Below are 14,240 nucleotides of genomic sequence, written 5' to 3'. Positions count from 1 at the left end.
CTTTTCTGGACTTTGAGAGTTAAGAGCACACATCCAAAGAATTGGTTTTGTAAGAACAATATCTGGGCACTGCTGATTTTCCCCTAAAGAGAGGCTCCTATAGTCTCACTGTTTTGGTGGGATAGAGACTTGATAAAATGGCATGTAGACCCTTTGTACTCGAAGTATGAACAGCAGACAGGACCAGAAGCAGCCACCTCAACGAGGCAGCTGTTAGAAATGCAGAAGCTCAGGCATCACCCCAGACCTATCATCTCAGCGTCCATTTCAACAAGATCCTCAGGTGATTTATATTAACATTAAAAGGCGAAAAGAACTCGCAAATTTTTCTCAGAATCTACTTTTTTTAAATGTAGAATTCTGTGTTACTCTGCTGTGGTATTTATAATGATCTAAGGACAGGTTAGTCACTTATGAACTAAAAATTAATCATATTATTTTGTTAAGACCTGCAGTGGAGGTGACTAACAAGGTATATTTCACAGACAAAAAGCAGATTAGTCATCCAGCTAATGGTAGAACATGCATTTTTCATTTTCCCTTACCAGAAGCTGCTAAGTACTTGAATTGAACTATTCACCATTCCTTTTTTTTAATTAATAATAATAATAGTAAATTTATCTTGAAATAGCAAGGTTACCTGTTACACTTTTATACAGGATTTATAAAATTTTACCGTTTCCTGTCTCTGGCCAATTTAGGAAAGGACCATCTACCCATTATTCCACGACCCTTCTTGGTGATGACCGTCTGACATAGGCAGGTGAAAGTCAACCCGCAGTCTAACTCTTCCTTGCTCCAGTTCTTGGAGCTTGCTCTAACCTTTAACCAGGTCAGGAAAAGATTGTTGCTGCCCCCTGCTGGCCCGCTGTCTCTTCCAGCGCTACAAGTCTGTGACTTGAAGGGGATACCCAAGGATTTGGAGGCACCGAAGAAAGCTTAGTGAAAAGGGGCTTTCCCTAGTAAAAGGTAGGGGAACAGGCACCTAAAATCAACCAAAACCACTCAAGGAGTGAGTAAGAAATAAAGGGCTTCCAAATTAAATCCTCGATCTTCATGGACCTTTTTCTGTACCGGGGCTTCTCTGTACCAAAGAAACAGCCCCCCTCTTCAGCACAGGACTCCTCGTTTATTTCCAGGCTCCACGGAAAGGAGTGGACTTCCCGTCCCCTGTTAACATTTCAGTACTCCAGATCCTCTTTTCTGCTTCTCCAATTTCCCTTTCCCACGCCTAGACTTTATTCCTTTCTCTTTTCTGCTTCAAACTCCCGTCCCGCCCACCCACGGACAGATTCACATTTGCCCCGAGCTCAGACCCTAGTCTCCTTCAACCTCTCTCTTTACTCTGACCTCTGCTCTCCCCTAGTCGTCATTGCAACCTCTCCCTGAACGGGCAGTCACTCCTGGCTTTGAAGGGCAGGCAGGTCCCCTCTCAATGCGTCTCCCCGACCCCCGCCCCAAGCGACTGAAAAAGGAAACATGCGCACTTCAGAGCTAGGAGCTGTCCGAGTGCTGAAATTTATAGGCTGGGTAAGATCACGTCTCCGTCTCTTTCTGTAGCCCTCATTCCAGCACAGGATCTCAGCAATTTTGCCCTCTTCTCCCTACCCATTCCAGCGCGCAGAATCCTTTCTTCTCCCTCATTTACAACTTCTTTTAAAAAGAGAACATTTTCTAGAGAAAAGGGATTTGCCAAAAAAGAAAGGACATAAAACAATAGCCACAGCAACCAGACTTCGAGCATGGCATCGTCACCAGCCCCCTTGGCATGGTGATGCGATTAAGGGAGTAGCATTTTCATTATTCAGGAAAAGCAGCTGGGGGGATCCATCAATTCTAAGGCTTTGTCTTTCCTGGGTTAACTGATGGTCCTGAGCCCTGGTTTGACCTGACCATGATGCCTAGGACTGGCACTTTTTGTTTTTTCTCAGCAAACTGTACAAACCCAAATCTTTTTTTGATTTTCAAGGAAACTAGATTCCTGCCAGATTTTGAATCTGGACAATAAATAGATACTTTGTCCTAGCTTCTTTCTGGAATCATTTCGGGAATATTTTCTACAAGCATCACAGAAACAGGAATGAACCGGCAGCTAGTGAACATTTTGACAGCCTTGTTTGCATTTTTCTTAGAGACAAACCACTTCAGGTAGGTAAAACGACTTTGCATGTTGATATTTTCCACATGAAAACTGTCTGAAAGAGAATGTTTCATGCAATTATTATCTATTTTTTTATGCCCTCGACCATATTATTTTAATTTTACATAGGAGAGTTAGATTTCTTTTGTTCTTTTAAAAAGCTTAATTATGGTGGGAGGGTGGCAAATTTTCACAAAGACAAGTTTTATGATGCATAACCCCACTCTATGCATTTCAATATATTTTCAGAGTCACTGATATTAAGGTAGTCTGATGAGTTGCATGTTCTTTACATTTCTATATAACAGTGATTTGGTTTTTGCTTTCAAATTCTTCTGGAAGTCATTTAAAGGAATTATTGGATGCAATGCCTTTCCTATTTCGGAAGTGATTGGATTAATTTGCCAGGAGCATGCTCATTTTATATAAAATATAAAAGAACCCCAATTCTTGGCCAACTTGGGACTTCTATTGTATTTCAGCAATTACATGCATACTATGGAGATTACAATTCAGGAAATTTCTCAAAACATCAAAAAAACATTAAAAAATCTCATTTTACCACTATAGCTTACTGCTTGATATATTTGGAAATTGACTGCCTATCAACATTTAATTAATATAACATCTTTGCATTTATGCATGCATGAGAATGGACTATGTATAATTAAGTGGAAAATCATTATTTGCATGATTGCATTTTCTACCTAATTTACAAAGTGTCAAATCAATTGATACTTCAAAATATCAGATTAATAGCAGTAAGTAAAATAGTCATCCTAATGACATACGTTCTAAGACAGGGCAGAGATAGAAGATGCTCATACAACAAAAAGTGTAGGAGTCTTCATTTAGTTTCACCAAATTTTATGGTATTTTTTCACAGAACCAGGAGAAATGCAACATATAGGAATAATGCTATGAGTACTGGGAAAACGCACTATGTTCCTTTCAGGTTCACACCTCCAACTATGATTAAGAAAAATTATAGGTTGTGATCTATTAGAATCATCATCATCTTCATCATCTTCATCTTCATCATCACCATCATCATCAAATATTTGATTAATCAGATGAATCTGCATATGGGAATGTGAGTATTTCTGGATGATTACATCAATTTTAACTCCCACCAAATGTTTATATCATCTTTGCACACTTACATTTAATACTACTTCTTTGAAAAACTGGCAAGGATGTGGTATTTTCTTACCAGCAGATTATTTGTTAAACTGTTGAAAACAATGCTTGGAAAGTGTATACTTTAAGAAAGAAATCAACAGTCAACCACTATGTATTGTCAAAGTATTAATTTCACTACAAACCAAATATGCTCTGTTTATAAGGCCTTTAAGGAAAAGGAAAATCTGAGAAATTTTTCAATCAAAATTTAATGTTTTTGATGATGCAAAAGAGAAAATGATTTAGAAGTTCTCTTCCATGAATACCACATTGGGAATTCAACAATTTAAATATTAATATATAAATAACAATGGGTAACATAATTAAAATACACACATGCTCACTGTTGACCTATTTTAGATTGAAGTTAAATTTCAAGTGATTATTTTCTTTTAGACAACACATTGAAAAGTATTAATAGCTGACAGCTGGAAAGGAATCTAGCAGGTGAGAAAATAAGCACTAGAATCATTAGTTACTGTTTACTTGTTCTTCCCCTCTATTTATATATTTCTTATTAAGGGCTGCAATGCCAGAAGAATTTTTTTAAGTCATGGGGAAATTATTTTAAGGAACATAAATTTTAGAAGTTATCTTCATTTCTCTGATGACTCTAGAGAGAAGCAGTTTTAGCTACATATCCATAAAATTTACAACCTAAAACTATGTATCCTAAACATCTTACAGCTGAAGTTTGGAAGCTTAGGAGGTACAACACAGGATTTATTTCCCTCATCATTGAAAGTTAACTTTAGACCATACAGAAGTTCAGAAGTTTGTAATTTTCTCTTTCTTCTTAGTAACATGTCAAATATATTTACCAAAACATGATATCCAACATTCTGCAAGCATTAGTTCTCAGGTGATGAGAATAGAACTGTTGCTAAAAGAGTTAATGATGTATTTAGGACGACTTTCTGCAAAGAGCATGACTCCAGGTCTGGAAAACAACCTTCGCAGACCCTATCTCCTTCAGATTTCTTGGACAAATTAATGGGAAGGACATCAGGATATGATGCAAGGATCAGGCCAAATTTTAAAGGTAGGTTCCACTTAAACTTACGTTTAAGCCTTAAGAAATCTTCTAGATGTTTGGATATTCTTAAAGTTTCCAGGACTTTTTTATTATAAAATAGAAGCAACAAGTATAGTATTCATTTCATTTTGGCATTCTTTGGAAATTGTCACTGATTTAAATAGCTTAAATGTTACATGTTGCTCGGTATTTTTGAAAATTGTCCTTGTTTGTGTCCTATTTCACCAAGAAAACCAACACCAGAGATTATCCCACTTTCCCTATTTTATATTAAGGGAGATTGTACCTGGAAACAAGTATAAGATCACATGATGGGCTTGACTTGTAAGAATTTCTAGCAGGATTCACACAGGATTCAATGGCATCAAAATCTTTGGTTTTTAACTACCCAAAGTGAAGTTTAAATTTCAATATAAACATGACATTTTACACACTTTTAGGCCTCTCTCATTTCTAAACACTGTGAGAAGAGGCTCTAATTGAATACATCAGAAATCTTTGGTAGCTTCTTGTTTAAACATTGTTTATTTGAAATTATCTGAAATCAACAAACAATATCATAGAACTATAAAATGCATGTGTCAAAGATGTTCAGTTACAAACAAACCAAAAAGTTTGGTGCTTTTGTTTGCTTAACATTGCAAAAATTGATTAGTAATCTATAGATAATTACTTTGTGTCTATTTGGTTCATTTTTAACCTGGGATAGAAAAAAAGCATAATAAGAAACAATTATTGATAATTGAGTTGTTTTGGATATTGTGATGTCTAAATACATATTTTAATAACATTTGATCTTATAATGAATTATAATGCATTGTGAAGTGTTTATAATAGTTATTAAAAGGAGAGCCCATGAAATTCTAGATATTATGTCATAATTTTCATGCATTGCTTCAGTTTTGTTTTGTTTTGCTTATTAGTGACTTAATTGCATTGCTTTCCTTGAGTTTTGATTAATTTTTATTATTGGTAAATATGAGCATGAAAGCTAAATTCTAAATTCATTTCTTCTTTAAATGCCACACACCTTTTAAGAAACCCAGCTAAGGGTGCATTTCATAAAGAAATACATCAGAATTTTAACCAAAAAATGTTTTTGGTTTATAGAGTATTTCCAAAAGAAACAACAGAACAAAGATCAAAGCTCAATTTTCCTGAAAACAATTTCCACATTGACCTCATTTCATACTAATTTTGTGCTCATTAAGTCATAAACACATGAGCTGGAAGTCAATATTTAAATGAGAGCCTGTAACAAGTCAAGAATCAGCATGGAACTGCTCATTCCTACATTAATTGACTCAACCAGTCAATAATTTTTGAGTTCAAACTAGATGCAAAATATTAACTATCACACATTTTGAAAAAGTGAGAGATGAAACAGGTGTGGGTGCTACCAACAAAAATTTCACTGGGGAGAGTAAGTTACACAAATACTTATAAAATACAATAATATAGTACATAATGTAAAATATAAAATTTTAGATACAAATAGATATGTGTAAGCATCATCAGGAAGGACAAGCACTACAGGATAGCAACAAATGGAGAGATAATTTCTTATTAAATTCTTCATGGAAAGATTCATAAAGAAGGTCCAGAGATGAGAATTTGTTCAGGTTTATGAGTATCTAGTTTAATAGCATGTATTATTCATTATTTCATAGAAATGATTTTCTAAAAGGGGAAGAAAGTACAGAGTAATTTAACAAACACCCAGGTGGCCACTGCTACCTGAAGTGAGCACTTAGCATGAGCAAACATTTCTACCTGCAGCTTTTTTCCCTGGTTCTTCTGGGATTTGGATGTAACATTTCTCATGATTCTAATGACAAATAAATGAGATAAACATCCAGTATAGCAAAGCATGTTCATGTTTTTGGATCTACCCACTCCTCAGAGACCTGAGCACAGGATGTTGTATAAAAAGGAAATGGGGGGGCCTCCCCGGTGGTGCAGCGGGTTGAGTGCAGCGCTGTGAAGCTGTCTGCAGCCTCTGCAGCACGGGTTCGATTCCCTGCCAGCAAGGGAGCTACCCACATGGCGCAGCAGACCTCTCCTGTCTTGCCCGATGCTCCCCTCAGCAGTGTACTTTGGTCCGTCTGCCTGTTCTGCTCCCCGCTCTGTCTCTGGTGAATTCTTTCACCCTCCTGCACCTCTGACCTGTACCCTGGTTCTTGTATAAATAAAATCTTTTAAAAATAATAAAAAGGAAATGGGGTGAAAAACCACTGAAGTACCTAATCTAGATGGACTTCGCTGAGGGTTTTTCTCCTCCCTTTAATACTCCACTTCAATGAACACGGATACTCTTTCATAAATGTTATTGACATAGGCCATTTTGGTCAGATCAATGACCTAACCACGCCTCCAACCCTCTTTACTGTGGGAAGCTTGGGTTTTTCGGGATGTAGGCCAAAATAATTTCTTCTCCTAGGTCTTTCCATGCAACTTTATATATCTAATATCTTTCTTTGCACATTCACAATTTATCAGTTCACCCCCACACTGCATCTAAGAAGGCATGGAGGTACCTTATTATGTAAACATGTCAAGACATGAAGTCATCTTTGCCTCTCCAGAATGAGAAAATAAGGGCTGAGAAAGAGGAAAATTCAGATCAATTATGAAGATTCGTGCTTCCAATTAGCTGAAGCAGAAGCTGAGGGTGTGAACTTTTGTAGGAGTACCCGGTCACCATGGCCCACAAAGACCATCTTCCCTGAGCTGAGGGAAAAGAAATGAGAAAGGGGTGACAGGAAACGTGGGCGGTGGGGAGGCCAGGAGGAGCACCACAGCATGCACTGCAGGGGGCTAGCAATGGATCACTAAGAAATTTTATATAGCAGCTAGAAGGGAGGGGTGATGAGGAAAAGTGATTGTACTTGGGACAGTGAGTGACAGGCTCCCTGTAAATGCCAAGAAGCAACTGACCGTGGTAACAATAACCATGATGACAATGATGTTGAAAATGATAATAATGGCAATTAATAGGAAAACAGAAGGGCAAGATTTGACCACAAGAATAAAAGTGAGAGCTAAATATGAACTGTTAAGTAAATGGAATGACTTTTCCAGAAGTCTTATTAAATATTAGTATATTTCTATTTTCTTTGTTGCCATGCACTGACAAAGGAAAAAGAAATACATATGCATAATTTCCTTATTGGTAGGAATTTTTCTTACAAACTTTCAAGTCAATAAAATATTTCATGTCTATTCCATATCCCTGATGGGCTCTGAAAGATGTCATAATGGGCATATCTACAAGAAAGAAGATGGATGTAAGCTAGAAACGGGAACCAGAAATGATTCAGACTTAGGCTCTGTAATTGAGAGCCATTCTTAGAAACTATAGGAAAAAAATAGCTTTTCTGATGTGCTGAAGCACAAGTATATAAACAAAGTCATGAGTCAGAGTTCTCAACTGCATTCCCTCTATAAGATCCAGAGACCTGGGTCAGATCCTGTCAAAACATAAATTTTCAGAAACCTCAGTTCAGATAAAAACACAAGATATGTCCACCCACAATTACCTGGTACTGAAACCATGGTAGATGTTGACTCTATGTCAACACAGGAGCCCCTGTCCCCCTGGGGGGATCAATTGTCTCACTGTCAGTTGCTTCATGGTGGTGTTGTTACTCTTCATCCTGTCAGATACTCTTTTGTCAGTATTACTTTATCCTGAAAACGCAACTTTAAACATTAAGCTTTTAAAGAAGCCAAATGAAATGTTCAAACCCAGGCAAAATTGATTAGTGCTGATTCTCTTTGAAACAAAGCATTTATCCATTTGAATGAAATTTTCTTTGAAAATAAAATTAACTTAGAGTTATATCTAACTTTCATACCAGAGCGAATAAATACATTTCATCCTAACATACGTTTGGGGATTGAATCTGGAATAGATAATGCCAGGAGATAATTATTCACTCCACTTCCTTGCACGTGCCACGCACACTACTTTTTTCCATGTCTGCAGACCTAAATTTGTAAGCGTGATTTTGACATTAAAACCTACATTTGTATGCAATATGGTTTCCTTCATTTTCCAAGGAGTTATCAACTCAAGAAGTGTTTCAGATATAAGTAGAAATAGATCTACTTCCAAGAAACTAGAGGTCTTCAGGTTTATCCCCTTGGAAATTCTCTTGTCTCTAGCTAAGTGGAACTCAAATATTTTGCTTGCCAGCCTCTGTGGGGGGTGGCTTAAGCACAAAGGGGCACTTGGAAAGGGCGATTCTCCCAATGAGTACGAATACAGCCCCAGTGGCCCACTGCTTTGATCACCCTGGTAGATGTGGGCTGAGGTATTACCACGGAATCTGAGAAAAATAGTAGAATGCTTTGGAAGAATCAGAACTATTTAAAGGTTAGTGATGGGAAAGGCTGAGGGTAACAAAGGGAGATTTACATATGACAGCTTTGGTCAGGGATGATGCTGCTGAGGATTTTTGGATGTCCGAAAACTACTGGTTGTACCATAATTTATTTTAGTTTTTTTGTGTGCTGTGTGGACACTGAGCACACATTTGTATGTACTAGGCTGCAGCTATAGAACTACAAGGTGCTTCCTAGGGCGTTGAGGGGCCATCAAGAAGGAAGCATTTCCAGTATTCTAACACACTCTGGCAAAGTATATTTCACTAAGTCCATCTTACTGGACTATGTCTTCCATGGTGACACAGAAGCATAGTGGAAAGAGTCCTGGTGTTGGATCCAGAAAACCCAGGTTAAAACTCTCTATGCCTCAGATTTTCTCCTGCCTTTACCCATCTCACTTGGGTTGTTCTAAGCTTCCAATGAGATCACAGGTCTGAATGATTTGTTTTCAACTATTAAGAATATTACAAATAACTTGCATTATTATTACTCATCCACCATTTCTCTTTTGTAACTGACACTGACTATGTATCATCAAAGTTTACTCCTCATGATGACTATGTCCTCACAGTTGTTGCCTTTTTCTTTTAATGGGGGAGGAAAAACAAACCAAAGAAGTTCCAAATGTTCTTACCAGAGTTTTCTTAGAGTCTTACCAGAGTAACCAGAATGTAGATGTAACCACAACATGTCTTGGCTGCTTCTTCTTTTACTAGTTTGATGGAAAGATTTCCAACCTGAATGGGTTATTTCATATTCCTAAATATGAAACAAAGAGGAAGCTCTTTGTGGGAAGGAACTATCACTATCCATTGATATTCCACCCCTGACTATTTCTTGGACTCAATTTTTAAAAATAAACCAAGTAAAAGACACAGAACCAATTTAACCTGTTCTTACAAAGAAGGACTCTAGTTTAAAAACTGAAGATGATATAACTGTCATTTCTGATGTATTTTCTTGTCCAGTTACTGCAGTTGCAAGGGTCACTGCACAAATGTGTTAAATTGATTTCCTATTTTAGAATAAGTATTTTATAAGGAACATTTGGTATCTACAACATGGCAAGTTAAGAGCACTGGAAATGGAAGTCTGTAATTTAGTTTCTGAGAAAGTATTGCATTTCTCCTTGGTTGATTCTGGGTCACATCGTATCCTTTTCATTATTGAAAGAACCTAACATTTTATGCTGAATTCTATAGTACTTGCTTTTCCTCCCCATCCTGAAGGACAAATTAATACATTTTGATCAATATCTAAGGCTTCATTTTAAAAAAAGAAATAATGGCATCAATATCAGTGTGTCTCGGGACTTAATGACTTGACATTTATAATGTGTGCAGTTGGAGTGAAAAAAAATAATCACTAGTTTGTTCTTGGTGACCTTGGATAATTTTGTTGGTGTGTGGGATAGGGTCTTAAAGTGGAATATAGTTGATCACACCTTGTAACCACGAGGCCTTTAGAAGCATTTTGGGTTCTCCCACAGCTTAAGAGGTTGTCCTGACTGGCATGCTGCATTTGCTCATGGACTTTTTTCTTGAGAGGGCTACTCTGGACACTTGTAACTGATTGCAAATATTTTTAAGCCATGTGAAGTTCACTAAAGGAAAGATATGGGCAAAAGGCATAGGTCTCTAAGTGGCGTTCTTAAGTGTACAGAATGTGTAGAATGAAGTCCCAGCTTATGCTCTCAGAGTCTAGTCTGACCAGCCAACAAATGCAGACAAGTGCAAGGGGAAAGCTGGGTGCTCTTTCTGACTCAGGCCAGGGCTGTGTACCCACCATCCCTTTATGAACAGAAGCACACAAGAGGGAATGGCTCTGTGTCATTAACACATTCACCCAAGAAGGCAGAAGAAAGTCATGGATTGAGTTAAAATACGGAAAGTCAATGGGCTAGTTATCATGCACGTGACTAGACAAATATTGTCTTCTACTTCTATATTTTTCTGATGGGAGGAGGAGACACATTTTCTTGAGGAAAACAAAGCTACACTTGTGCAAACATTGTCAAAGCAATGGAATCAATTTGTGGCACAAAAGTTACACATAAAGGTCTGACATATCTGTCTTAGTCTAAGCACACAACTCCTTTGTTTACTGCTTTAATAATCTGTGAGTAATTACTATGTCCAAGGCACCATGTTACTTGCCAAATACACAATGGATGGTAAACAGCAAGTTAAACTTTCAAATGTCAGTTTTTTACTTCAGTAAAAATTGGAATATATTGTTGGATCATTTGGGATCTTTGCAGGAAAGAAATGACATGCTCCAATGGGGCGTAGAGGGTTTAGGCAAACAAAGGCCTCAATGGAGAGTGGAGGAGTCTGGGACCATCAACAGTGGGTCTGAAGAGGCGAGGGCAGGAGCAGTTACTGGAACTGAGAGAAGATGAGAGGCCACCTCGTGGGGCTGGGGCAATGCAACCAGTGTTGTCCCGGCAGGGAGAAAGCCAGGGGATATATATTCCAACTGTGCTGCCCTCCAGCTTTCCATTTTACCTGCGAGAACCTCTTACTGGCCAAACCCAGCTATAGTCAGAGGGCAAGGGGAATCATGGAATCAAATCCAGAAGGCAGCTTCCCAGGCTACAGAGAATAATAGGAAAGAGACAAGAGTGTCTTTGGAGGAAATGGAAGCACAATGTCAACTTAAAGCAAAGCCATGCCTTGAGAAGATAGCTCCAAAACTGATGAGCAGCTTAGTAAGCCTTCGCCACTCTCGGGAACAAGGGAAGTGGGAAGGGATGGCATTTAGATACAATCTCCCAGCATATAAACTATGCTTCCAAAAGCAGAGAAGAGAAAGGAAGACAATGTAACACGATAGTTCCAGCTCCTGAACAGAGAACTGGGAGAGGCGCAACTAATAGATGGGTGTGTGCAGGAGAAAGGAGGGGGGGTGTGTGGTGCAGACTGTGGGGAATGTGAAAATAATTAATAGTTTCCTTTCTTTCTGCTTCACTGTGTTCATGTTTGTGAATATCCCCGCTCCTGACCCCACAGTAATGCTGGGGCCTATTCCAGGCTCAGATTTGACTCAAGACTTACTGCCACGTCTCTGTGGGCAGCATTTCTGAGACACTTTCTTCCCTCCATGCTCTTCCATTCTACACAGAGCTGAAGGAGTGTGGGGAGAAGAAAACATAGGGTGGTGACTGGAAGAGCCTGGAGACTGGGAGCAGAAGGTATGTGTTTCGAGGACGTGGCAGCCCAAGGCCCGTCTCCCTTCTGGGTTGCTCTGATTTACTGCACCTGAAACACAGCTACTTCACATGGCAATTCTGCTGCTCTAGGGAAACCTCGGAACCACTTTGCCACATAATTTTTCTTTCATTTGTAAAACCCAAGTGTACATAGAAGATAATATAATCTATCTTGTTCTGATTTATTTACATTTTAAATACTTCAAGATGTTGATTTCTAAGAACCACTGCAACTCCAACACGGCAGCCGAGATTTCTTGTATCAGGTTTTCTCTTAGAAAAAAACATGCTTTGCCTAAAAAAGTATATTCAGAGAACAAGGGGGGTCTGTTTATTTAGCTTTGAACCTCAAAGTCTCTGAAACAGGAATACACACCTGTGGCAAACCATACTGTAACAACTCAAGTTAGATGATATGATCGAGGCTAACTTAGACATATACAGTGCAATGTGCACGTGGATTTCTTATATTCTACTCTTTCCCTTGAATTAACTTTGGTTTTATTGTCAGAGCATTGCATGGAGTATGCGATGCATATTGGAGGGCTTAGGATTTGACACTAAAACAAATCAGCAACCAACCAGATGTGTTTCTCCAAGCATGCTTTTCAAGACACCTGCTTCAGCACCACCAGAGAGTGGTCTTGGGAAAAGGCACATGCCTGCGCCCGGCCTCTGCCTCTCCAGAACCACTGAAAGATCAGCTCTTGAAGTATTTACATTACCAGATTTATTCCTTCCCTCAGTTTAAGAATTATAGGACTAGAATGAGATATTTTTGGTACTCCCCCCATCTGAAGGAAAAGATCTCCTTAATAATATTTTCCCCAAGATGCGGTATGCCAGCATTGCCTTACCAAACAAAGGGGGGCAATTCTGCGATAGAAAAAACAAATCTAAACTGAAAGTCATGAGGCCTAGATTTAAGTCCAGTTAGTCAGTTGTGACACAGACCATCTCACCCAGCCTCCCAGGGATTCATGTCACCCAAGTAAAGAACTTGGACCAAGATGTCACTCTGTGTCGCTTCCAACATTGAGGGTACCTGGTCTTTATAATTTAACATATTTGAGCATATCCTTTTATAAATTATTGATTCACCCACAGAAGAGTTTCCATGCATGCAATCTTCCTAGATTACTGGTTTCTTCTTTGAGAAATTATTCATTCTGTCCAGAATTTTTTTTGTGTGTGTGCCACTGTTCATCTCTCACTTCAGGTCTGATATTTCAAGGATGATCAGTATTTTCTGGGAAGACAGTGAACAGTGATAAGGGGATTAACGAAAAAAATCGGCCATTTACAGTGTTGCCTTGCTGTTGCCTTGGAGGTAGCAAATTCACAGGGAATACCTCTGGGCAAAGCAGCCCGCCATATTAGTATCAGCATCTGGCCAAAGGTGTTTCTCAAGCTGGAGGCCATGAAATGTTCTCAGATAGGAGGTTTAAAATGCAAAGTAAGAATGAGGAAGTCTACACAACATTCTCCAAGAGTCCCAATATCCTCTAGCATGTTAAACTTTTTAGAGAAAGCCTGCAGTAAAATACGCATATAAATATTTAAGAAATCTTTTTATACAGGAGTCTACCCTGTAGTTATTTTTTTAAAGGATTTATTTATTTATGCATATAAGAGCTGGGGTACAGGCCAGAGCTGTGGGGGGTGAGAGGATTCACCAGAAGCAGAGTGGGGAACAGAACAGGCAGATTGACCGAAATACACTGCTGAGGGGAGCAGCAAGCCAGTCATCATACCCTGTGGTTATTTTAACATAGATTCCTTAAAATGAATTTCATTCTGGGGAACTGGTGCTTTATGGAGTATACTTTATAAAATGTGCTTTGGTAAAAATCCATAAATCTTTAAAAAATTGCCATTAAAATAGATGATGAAGGGAAACCTAAATAATCAAAAAATATGGTGATCTGTTATGAAGATAATTTTGTAAGAGTGAGAAGGCTCCTACGTTCAGTAAATGTGGCTTTCATTTTGATACATGGTCAAATTAGTATTCTGATGCCACAAGAGAATTACTCTACAAGTTAGAATATTATTGCAGGCTATTTATCTCCTGCTTCATTTCCATGAATAAATAAGCAAACATTGCGTTGTAAAAACAAACACTGAAGGCCAAAGAAAAAACATTCCTCGATACAGCAAAATACTCTGATCTGATTATCACCTTCTGTTTCAGTCTTTATGATTCTTGAACGCTGAGTGACAAATACACACTTAAACAAATGACCTTTAACCTTGAACGAAAGATGTTTCTTCAGCGGGAT

At 38.3% G+C, this 14,240-nt stretch overlaps 1 protein-coding gene across 3 annotated transcripts in view; it reads left to right on the top strand.

The window, feature by feature from the left end:
- The first annotated feature begins 1,685 nt into the window (after window positions 1-1,685).
- Window positions 1,686-14,240, top strand: part of GLRA2 (glycine receptor alpha 2) — a 145,048-nt gene continuing 132,493 nt past the window's right edge. The window contains exons 1-2 of one of the 3 annotated variants that reach the window (XM_037513128.1): window positions 1,686-2,148; window positions 4,231-4,364. In XM_037513128.1, the coding sequence (XP_037369025.1) occupies window positions 2,081-2,148; window positions 4,231-4,364 (202 nt within the window). In that variant the 5' untranslated portion in view covers window positions 1,686-2,080. Of the gene's footprint in view, window positions 2,149-2,912; window positions 3,234-4,230; window positions 4,365-14,240 lie in introns of those variants that run through there. The other 2 variants (XM_037513129.1, XM_037513131.1) reach the window with 2 other exon arrangements.

This window comes from Talpa occidentalis, unplaced genomic scaffold (assembly GCF_014898055.3).
Source record: "Talpa occidentalis isolate TD23 unplaced genomic scaffold, MPIMG_talOcc4v2.1 talOcc4.15, whole genome shotgun sequence".
NCBI lineage: Eukaryota > Metazoa > Chordata > Mammalia > Eulipotyphla > Talpidae > Talpa > Talpa occidentalis.
Note: the sequence above shows the minus strand (reverse complement) of the source record. Positions and strands in the feature narration are given on the sequence as shown.